This window comes from Streptopelia decaocto (assembly GCF_964273445.1).
Source record: "Streptopelia decaocto genome assembly, chromosome: 2".
NCBI lineage: Eukaryota > Metazoa > Chordata > Aves > Columbiformes > Columbidae > Streptopelia > Streptopelia decaocto.
Window position 1 is genome coordinate 106,346,115 of NC_138655.1, and position 10,361 is coordinate 106,356,475.

At 42.3% G+C, this 10,361-nt stretch overlaps 2 protein-coding genes across 4 annotated transcripts in view; one reads left to right on the forward strand and one right to left on the reverse strand.

Annotated features, from left to right (window-relative positions):
* TPK1 (thiamin pyrophosphokinase 1) overlaps positions 1–2,368 on the forward strand; it is a 306,701-nt gene extending 304,333 nt beyond the window's left edge. Inside the window, exon 8 of one of the 3 annotated variants that reach the window (XM_082046404.1) lies at positions 1,990–2,120. In XM_082046404.1, coding sequence (XP_081902530.1) covers positions 1,990–2,069 — 80 coding nt within the window. In that variant the 3' untranslated portion in view covers positions 2,070–2,120. Of the gene's footprint in view, positions 1–1,989 lie in introns of all 3 variants that reach the window. The other 2 variants (XM_082046405.1, XM_082046403.1) reach the window with 2 other exon arrangements.
* A 2,290-nt stretch (positions 2,369–4,658) lies between these two features.
* Positions 4,659–6,786, reverse strand: SEC61G (SEC61 translocon subunit gamma; the record flags this gene model as incomplete). Its single annotated transcript, XM_082046406.1, has 3 exons — positions 6,687–6,786; positions 5,831–5,930; positions 4,659–4,765 (listed from the first exon to the last, which is right to left on the reverse strand). Exons 2-3 carry the CDS (start codon positions 5,922–5,924, stop codon positions 4,659–4,661), a joined length of 201 nt encoding a protein of 66 aa, XP_081902532.1. The 5' UTR covers positions 5,925–5,930; positions 6,687–6,786.
* Positions 6,787–10,361: the final 3,575 nt, after the last annotated feature.

Genomic DNA, 10,361 nt, shown 5'->3' on the forward strand with positions numbered 1-10,361 from the left:
ACTGGAAAACAAGAGGTTCCACTTAAATTTGAGAAGAAACTTCTCAGTGAGGGTGCCAGAGCACTGGAACAGGCTGCCCAGGGAGGTTGTGGAGTCTCCTTCTCTGGGGACATTCAAAACCCATCTGCACACCTTCCTGGGTAACCTCACGTGGGTGTTCCTGCTCCGGCAGGGGGATTGGACTAGATGATCTTTCGAGGTCGCTTCCAATCCCTAACATGCTGTGATTCTGTGATTTTTACACAGCAATGCCTGTATGTTACCTCACCTTCATTAAATTACCTGTTTACCTGCGAAGGGTGAAATCTGTGTTCTCCAGCAACTTGGTCCAGTGCATCAGCTTCTGGCATCGCACAACCCCATCGGGCCCCGCTGTCTCTTCCAAAAGCAAACACCAAAACTCAGGAGCCTGCCTAGCACTGTTGTATGTCCGAAATCATCCTGGTAGAATCTAGTACCTTTATTTTTGGCACAATACTTTTTTTTTTAGCTCTTTACTGAACTTCTGCACTGCATTGCAGTTTCTCTCCAAACTCTTGGGAGATTCAAATGGCAGGACTCTCCAATTTAATGCAGTGATGAAACTCGGGTGTTACTCTCTCATTCCAACCAAACATGACCAGCAGCTGAAACCTTCTTTTCAGGGAGTGGGAGCAGGAACAAGCAGCAGCAAGAGCAGATTTGGCAGAGGAGACGCTGAACCACATTGTAGGTCCTGCCTTTTGTCAGACTCTCATTTTCAAACCATAAAACCTGGCAAGAGTAATTCTGCCTGTGCAACTTCCAGCAATGGGTAGACAGTGTAACATGCATTGTAATAACACATTGTTACACCCAAGTTTACTATAGCCCATGTTCATATCCACAACTGGAATATTTGTCGCCTATGCAAATCACAAAATAGAGCTTAATATGTTGTTTTGCATACCTCTGGGTCACAGGGACATCTCCATTTGCAGTGGGCTGCTTGATAGCAAAGCCAGAGGATTCTTCCTTCAGTATTAAAGCACAATTTGGCAATTCTGACAGGCCACACAGACTTGCTGATCTGCCTGAACAATCCCTCCCAGCTTCAGCTCTCCTTGTATCCTTCATGGACATGCAATTCTCAGTGGCACCAGCAAGTATGAGCAGTCATCTGGCTTGTTTTACAGACTAAAACCACGGATAGACTTAGTTCTTACTCTGAACCTTTATATGAGGAAGGACTAATACAGAATTGACTAGTCTGAGTGGCTTTGGGGAAGTTCACGTTTTCAAAATGCAAGCAATGCTATCTCCAAAACGGAGGAAATGGAAAATAAAAGTTAAGCTGCATATTTTTTTTGGCTTGGGGACAGCTTGTGTCTTTGGTCTCAGCTTGTAGGAAGTCTATGTAGCCCTTAAAACATGTCAGCCAAACTAATACAGGATGGTTGTTTAAAACTTCATGGATATTTCAAAATTATTATTACAACTGCACTGTTATAGCTGTGTTAAACTCTCCTAAAATTGACATGAGCTATTTGCTAGAGTCATGCCACTTGGTTTCTAATGCAGGACACCTACCTCACTAGGCATGCAATAGAAGAAAAGATGAAAAGTCACTTCAAAGCAGAAGTTGTTAAATAATACCACTTTTAACTGCTGGCCTTTGCTCTAGAGCTGTTCACATTTTAAGGGATTATAGGCTTGCTGCTGAGCTAAAGCAAATCCCATGCTTGGAACTACAGTAAGACCCTTTGCCTCATTTTACTTTAAATACCTTTTCCAGCACTGGTACTTGAGCTGATGCTAATGAAAGACAAATTGTCAGATGTGAAACTCTGGGGACCTCTGCTTTTGTAATAATCTGCTGTAAACTCAAAATGCTAATTTGGGGATTAAGTATTTACTCCCTCAACAGGTCATCAGAGAGTCTCATACAAGCCTTCTAATTAATATTTAACATAACTATTTTAGATGTTGTCTGGGTTGGATTTAATCAGCTGTTTTTTTCCTTCTTTACAGGAGCAGCAGTGTTTACAGCAATAAATGCACATCAATGCATTTGTTTCAAGAGTACCGCTAAGTCTCTTTTTTTTCTATAGCTAACCAGGTGCTGAAGTTTGGAACACTCGTCAGTACTTCCAACACCTATGACAACTCTGGGATTGTGACCATTGAGACAGACAAGCCTTTGCTGTGGACAATGGCTATCAAAAGATGAGCTACAGCTGCCTTTTCCGATCTGACTCAGCTTGAATTACTGCAAAATTTCACTGAATTAAGACAGTAAAGCTGTTACGAAAGACATAAACAGGCACTGATTTTATGTACTGAATGGAAAACAAGTCTGAAATAAAAGTCATTTGAGATCAAATCAAGATTAGCAGCAATAATTTAGTACTTCATTCTGGTACCTCACCCTACTTAATCAGAAGACACATGAGCTGCCACCCAATACAATCACAAACAAGTGAATGTGAAGAAACTGCTACTGCTTATCTGGTTACTTCAGACTATTTTTACAATGTATGATTTTCCAATACTGAACTATTTTTTCCCCTTTTGCCTAAAGGAAATACAGTACACAGTTGCAAGTAGTGTAACTGTATTGGAAGATGATAGCACTAAGAGCAGTTAATCTCATTTTTCTGTCCTGGTTTGTGACATACGTAGGTGCTACTGAAGACTTCTCAAAAAGAGTAATAATTGAACTTTTCTACTTATGAAGCAAGTTTGTGTACTGAAGAAGCTTCAGTCTTGCTGTAATACCAATATCAGATTTCCCAGTACGAAGTGCTTTTAAAGTCTGTAAAAGAAGTGGCATTGTAACTTCTGCAAATATGAAATGCTTACAATAAGCTTTTTGGAGTGAAATCTAAATTGTTTAATCTCAATCTGAGAAGGAAGAGCATTGCATCTACAAGAGCTTTTGCAGGCTTAGCTTTTTAAAATTGAAATATTCAACCATTTAATGATGGAAACTTCCATGTCAACAAATGCAGAGCCCTTTATGATTCTACATGCAGTTGTCTTACAGAATCAGTATCCAAAACAGGTGTATGTCCTATCCAACAGTGGATCAACAAGTTGTTGATTCGCTGAAGGACTGCTTAGTATCTCTGACAACTAAATTAACCTCAAACCATGCATTTTAGTAACCAACTAAGTTTGGCTTTCTTAAGTATGCCATCAGAATAAGGACTGGCAATGCAAGCTCTTTATTTGACAGAGTTTTTTTCCCAGTCAAGTACATAATATAACCTAACAAGACTTCCAAATTCAGAAAGGAATTAGGGGTAATTATGGCAATTTCAGAAATTAGTGACAAGAATTCCAGTTGACAGACTTTAAAATCTCTACTTGAGAGGATACAGTAATGCTGTTTTCCTGCTGCCTACCTTTGCTGGAACAATGCTGTTTACTCAGCAGTAATTAAGCATTGGAACAGCTTCTGAAGAGAGGCTGTGCAGTTGTCACCCTTGGAGGTTTTTAATACTTGACTGGACAAAGCCCTAAGCAACCTCGTCAGAATGCAGCACTGACCCAGCTTTGAGCAGAACGTTGGACTAAGGACCTCCCAAGGTTCCTTCCTACCTGAATGATCATATTACACTTGAAAGAACTAACAAAACAAACCAACCAAACAAAAAATCCCACAACACACCACCACCACCACACTCTACTACTGCTAAAAAAAACCCGTAATGTAGGCAGGTCTGATCACATATGCTTTAAAAGATGACTAAAATGACAATGTTGGAAAACTCAAACTGAGCTTGTTTAATAGCAAACAAGTTACAAAGCTGTGAAGTCCTTAGAGCAAGCGTCACAAACATCTTGGTCTTCATAATGAATATTCAGCCACCTCTGTTGAGAGAACAAAGTAAACAGTTTTAACATGTGATCAAGTGATCCCATCTGAAGTCTGATTTATCTTCCCACCATTGATTTGTTAGGACAGGCATTGCTACTGTTACTGCTTATCTCCTATTTTCAAACATTTCTCCTTGCCTAGAGGACCACTCTTACAGGTATAAGCAAGCTGCATGTCAAGGTCAAGGAATAGTATTTAACCTGTTCCAATGCTAGAAAAGGGATTACATCAGCTCTGGAGAACCTGAGGAGTTTTAACTGTCAGTACCATGGCTGCTGGTCAACTTAAGAGTCAGGTTTTTCATGCTGCAACGTTCCTTCCAAAAGGTATTTTACAGATGCAGTTACACATAAAGTTTCAAACACATCTAGCACTCACTAAATGAACAAGACCAAGTTTATTCTGTGCCTTGTCATCTTCCAGCACAATCACTCAGTCTTCTCTACCTTACTGTCCACGCATTGATTTTGGATGCTCAAATTATACACTGGAAACAGGTGAGTATGCAAGATCCAAATTAGGTAAATGTTCTGTGGTCAAATGCACACTAAGGAACTGGTAAACAAAATATCTGATGTTCAGTTTTGAAGAAGAATGCTCAAAAAAACCCTGATGAACTGTGGATCTAATACTTTACTGCATACTAAATTAACAACCTACTTCCTTTGAATCAAGTAGTACCTGTCATATTACACTAACCTGAAATGCACAGATACTAAAACAACTTGGATCCTGTAGGGCTCATTAACATCCTCTGTTTAAAACTGAACAGGTAAAAGTGTATGTAAAATTTTGTGAAATTTAAGGTCATATTTACTTACACAATGATATTGTTGATGGGGATATGGATCAATTTGACAAAGAAACCAATAAATCCCATTATTGCAAAGCCTATTGCTGTTGCCATGGCAATCTTCTGGAACTCTGCAAAAAAAAAAAAAAAAAAAATCCAGTTTTTCAGAAGACAGATGAGATTTTAAGAGAAGACACTGCTTTCCAGAAAGCATGGCTGATCTCAATAATTTTAAATAGTAAGAAAAATCAGAAACACTCAAGAGTTCATAACAATTCAAGGAACATTTATTCTATCTTTCCTTCATATCCCTACAAGCCCTGAAAATAATCCTCAGTACAGTATCAAAAATGGAAAAGCTGCATTTATGTTTGTCATAGGAAGACAGCATCTTAAGTCCTCACAAAAACTGAGTACTCAAGTAATATTCTCGATTACTTTAAGACAGGAAACATGAAGTGGACTAGGAAGGTCAACAGCATCTCACAACCCTGCCAGTCTGACAACAAACAAAGTTCCTTACTGATCTCAAAAGTAAACTTCATTGTGAGCATGTGAATAAAGCATCATAACTACTATCACTAAGGACAACCAGTAACATTCTGGTTATAGTTACAGCTTCTCTCTAATGCCTTTGAAAAAGTCCAAAAATCTTCTTCTATGCCTCCAGTAACAAAGTTCTTCCCGTCCCAATCAGGCAGCCACTGACAACGATGAAGTACTGAATGGGCACGGCAAAAAGTGACGCTATCACCTTTTGATTCTTCTACCACAAAGTGTTTCCTCCAAGGTCATATAACAAGCAGTTTCCTCCAGAATTTCCCCCAAGCTGACTACAATCAGTCCAACTCTACTGCCGCATTTGTCTTTTCAAAGGGCATACAAGTTCTTCTCAGATCAGTTTACCTCATACATGAAGATTATTACTTACTGTCTCAAAATGGCTAATTTCAGCTGCCTAACCAATTTCATAAGATAAGTTTTAGTACCAGTTTCACACACCTGGCCAAGACACATTCCAGTTTATTATATCCAGAACCATAAACCCATTAACAACTGGACAGCTGCTCAAGTTTAAATCTCGTATTAGAAGCTGAGGAATGTTCACAACAAATAAATAAAGTAATACACTAAAAGATATATGGTAAAATATAAGATGAAATAAGGATTGTGTCCCAGTTTATAGTGTGCTTTACCTTTCCTGTCAGGCTTGGTGCATCTTTTAACAAGTCGTATGGAGTCTTTTACAAACTGGCGGCTGGGTTCCACGAATTGCATTACCTGATCCATGATTACCTGCAAAGATGAACAGATTTAGTAATGGTGGTGCCACGTACATAATAAAAAAGTTAATTTTTTAATTACAAAAGTAGAAGGAGCACTACAAAAATTTGCAAAGACTTAAAATGACTTTTTGCTATCTAACTGGACTTCAAAATATAGTTCCACTTTACAGAAAATAAAGACACTGTCAATATGTGAACACTTTGCAGAACATAGAGACACTGTCAATAAATGAACATGATGAACGACCATATCTACAAAAAATATGAAAAGTTATGCCTATCAGCATAGGAGAGGAAAACAACAGCTCCATCACAGCATGTTTTCAGCTTATGTCCTACACTTGCTTTTTGAGAAAGCTACTGGAGATTTACAACTAGACAAAAGTCACCCATTTCAATAAATCCCTTAGCCAAAAGCCGGTGAGCACTGACAGAAATACCACGGCCTGATTTTATTCTCAGAACAAGCATCTGCCAGCTTCACCCCGCAACCAGGACACCGGCTTATATGGATCCGCGGTCACTAAGCAGCACAGACCCCCTGACAAGAGGGTCCCCCACATCAGCCCCTCTCCGCTCCCCCTCATGAAGCGTCCCCGACGCTCCCCTCCCGCCACCTAGGCCGGGAGGCCCTGCATGTCTCAGCTCCCCAACCCCAGCCCGTGTCAACACGCAGCACCAGCCCACGGCCTCGCTCCCAACGGAGCCTCGGCCCCTAACGTTCCCCTTCCCCCCCCGTTCGCAGCCCCCGCCATGCGGCCCTCACCACTCGCACTGCCGGGCGAAGGCCACGTCGCACAGCGGCGGAGGGCGGTGACGTCACCGCGCCGTGCGCCGCGCCCCGCCCCTTCCCGCCTGGACAGGGCGGGCTTAGTTTTAAGAAGGAAAAGGAGGATTTTGGGCGTGACTGTGAGGGGTCGGGGATTCCGGGGTTTGGGTGAGAACCTCTCCTGCGTCAGGGTTGCCCGCCCGTGGGATGGGTGGGGGCAGCTGCCCTGGTTGATGCGCCCGGAATTTACCCGGGCGGCGCTTCTGCGGGTGTTCGACCACGGATTTGCTTTTCCGTGAGGTTGTAGCAAGAAGATCCAAGAGGCCTGTAGCGGGAAATGAGGCGAAGATGGTGCCGATATGCCTGTAACAAATGCTCTTCGATGAAGGGAGGGGGAGAGGGAAAAAAAAAAACCCGAAACAAGAACAACAACAAAACACACACCAAAAGCACACACACAGAAAACCCAAACCAACAAAAATCAACAAACAAAAAATAAAAAAATTAAAACACACCCCCCCACACACACACACAAAAAAACCCAACAACAAAAAACCACAAACAAACAAAACCCCAAGCAAACAAACCCCACACTTGTTCAGACTGTATTGCCTGTGAGTCAAACACCTGTTGATGTGTAGGAGCGTTGAAGCCAATGCGAGCTGCAGGAGTTCGTCGCTTGTGAAAACAGCGACTCCCGTGGCTTTTTTTTTTTGTGTAGAGGAGCGTGCTAACACAGTGCTTAAAACTAGGAAAGCTTTTAACATCTCAACACCATAGGTGTAATGTAGAACACTTCCTTCCTTACATGAGGGGGGTAAAAGAGGCTATGGCTGCCTAAAGTGATCCCTTTCTTGCTGTTCTTGAAAGGAAAATCAGATCATGTAACAGGTAAGGAAAGAACAGTGATAATATTTAGTGATTTTTATCCTTAATTTGCTTTTGATATTATTAATTGCAGACTAGAACTGTGTTCCTAGCCGTCTGCCACCTTTGAGTGTATATTGTGTACTCGAAGCTTATTAATTATTCCTCAGTCAGCCTATGGGGCTTTTGCAGCCAGATTAGGCAAACAATTTGTTGATCTCAACTCACTACTGGATTTAAATGTACACAAGATATTTTCTGTGCTTAACTTTGCTGACAGCCTTCAGAGCAGATAAAGTACCGTCACACCACAGCAGGAGGTTGTTGGATACCACATGGATTTTTTGACAGCCTTTCATTACCTTTGCCCACAGGGCAGGTCCCTCAGTATTACTGATCTCCTTCAAATGTGAGCTTTCTCTTTGGCTATGGAGGGTCGTTGCCTTGGGCTCCTCTACAAGTTTCTGTGAAGGCCTGGCTTTGAATGTGATTTTGCTTTGAATTGGACCTCATCTAGCACTATGCCTCCAATGGGGCTGTAAGTTTAGTGGCCAAATTCTGCTGGACCTCTTCCATTGGCACACCAGCACAGAAAGATCACAGTGGCCATTAGGCCTCCCACGACAGATCTGCATATCATTTGCCTCCTGTTTTTGAGGCCAGTTTGCAATCTGCAAAGGTGAGCAGTCTCTGCTTGGGGAGAGGAAGATCCCTAAGGAAAGCAGCTGAGGGCCTGAGAGCCAAAGTGAGCAGTACCTGGTGTGGCAGAGCAGGTTGCTGGTGCTCTGCATGAGAAGTCAGTACGTGGAGGCCGCCTTTGGTGAGTATTTTTGTTTGGTTGGGGTTTTTTTTCCCTTCAGTGTCACAGATAAATGCTGGAGACTTTACCAAGAAAGGAAACTCACATTTCCAGCTGTGCTGCATGATGAGCCTCACTGTGAACCGTCGCTGGAGAGGAATGGTTTCCACAACACTAGGTTTCTGTGACCAAATGACAATGATTGGGAGGTGGGGGGGAACCAGAAAAACTAAAACAAGAAGACACACAGGTATGAAACAATTTGTGACATAGATTTCTGGTTGGATTAGCTTACTATTAAAAAGTATTTGCTGCGATAAAGGTTTGTTCCCCTCACCCCAAAAATTCTCTATTTTAAGTTATTTTTCCTGGGGATAAACATTCTGGATAATCCTAGGACATACTGCCTGGGTTAAAGATGTGACTTTGTTATCATGGGTTTGTTACCATGGGTTGTCTGTGAAGGGGTAGAAGATACAGATTGTGCTCTGTCTCAGCTGTCCCTCCCTCCCATGATGAGCTCTTTTCCTGCCACACTTTCCCTTTGGGCTTCAGCAGCGTGGGGGAGAGGCAGTGTCCTGTTTTGTGCACAGAGAGCATTTGCTGATTGTCCTCACATTTTTTCCAATTTTTTTTTTTTTTTTTTTTTTAGTGTCCTTGAACTAATATACTGTTACTTAGACTTGGTCATCTTGGCAAGTATATTACTTTTCTGTATATCTTTACAAAGAATCATCTGCATATACAGAAGACAAGAAAAAGTTTACATTCCTAAGGCATGTGTATTTTTTTTCATTGAAAGCTAAACTAGGGTGTTTTGTTTCTACTTTATGGTTCCTGCAAGTTTGGGGAAGAAAGTGGTGTGCTTACATGTGTAAATTTTCATGACGGTTTTACAAGTCTGCTTTTATGACAATATCTAAGCAGTAAATAATCATTCTCTCAACAGAAGAAAAAGACATCTGTCCTATATTGTCTTTTTTTTTTTTCCCCATCTTAATGTACAGTCCCGAGGAAGGATGATAGTTTGATGATAGTTTTACTTTTGCTTAGATACATATTTTGATTTGCAGTTTCGTTTTTGTCCTTTGGAGGACGTGAAGGACAAATATCTGCTTTTAACTATAGGCACATTAGGCTTGCATAGGATCCATCCTCCTGGATCTGAATGCTTATGACCATGCTTTGAAGGGGGAGCGAGAGAAATCTCCGCTTCAGCCTCTCCTGTTCCATGCTGCCCACCTGGCCCAGTGCTGCCTGGTGGGGTGGCAGGAGCCAAGGAGCTGCCAGCAGCCGCTGCAAATGTAGCTGTGGGGTCAGCTGGACAGGAGAAAAGACACAATTTTCAGTATGAGAGGAGGCTCAGCCTCTGCCTGCTGAGACAGCACATGCAATCCCTGCGTGTCCAGGGAGGACAGAACAGTAGCTATGTCTGAAGGGGCCTCCAGGCTTCCCCAGTTCCCTGCAGAGTGTAACTCTTGTGTCCCTGCCTCTGCTCCAGCACCAGGCAAACACGAAGAGCAAAGTTCTGCTCCTGCTCAGGCTGCTGTGCGGCTGGTGCTCCCTGGCCTCAGCAGCTGCTCAGTGGTCAGAGAAGTGCTCTTCTCACCGCTTGTCAGAGGGGAGAGACCTGGCAGTTTGGTTTTCTTGCTTTAAGAAGTACTGCCCACATCTGAGAAGAAAATACTTGGGTATAGTGATCCCAGAAGGTCTCCTGTGGCTGCGTAAAAAGTGGTACATTTGGGATATGGAGTATTACGGAGCTATCTCCTTCCCATCCCAATCCATCCCTTGAGGGACAGCAGGAATCGAGCTGCTCCCTGGTAGGAAGGGCCAGACGGGTGAGCGAGTGGGCAGGAGTTTTTGGGAGGGATGGATTGTTTGAGCCGAATAGCCTTGGGATACAATGAAATGAAGAAATAAACTTAACAACAGAGTCAATAATACTGCTAAGTGGCATTCTTTATTTTATCGGCACTAGGGAACTCTGGGAATTATCCTCCATA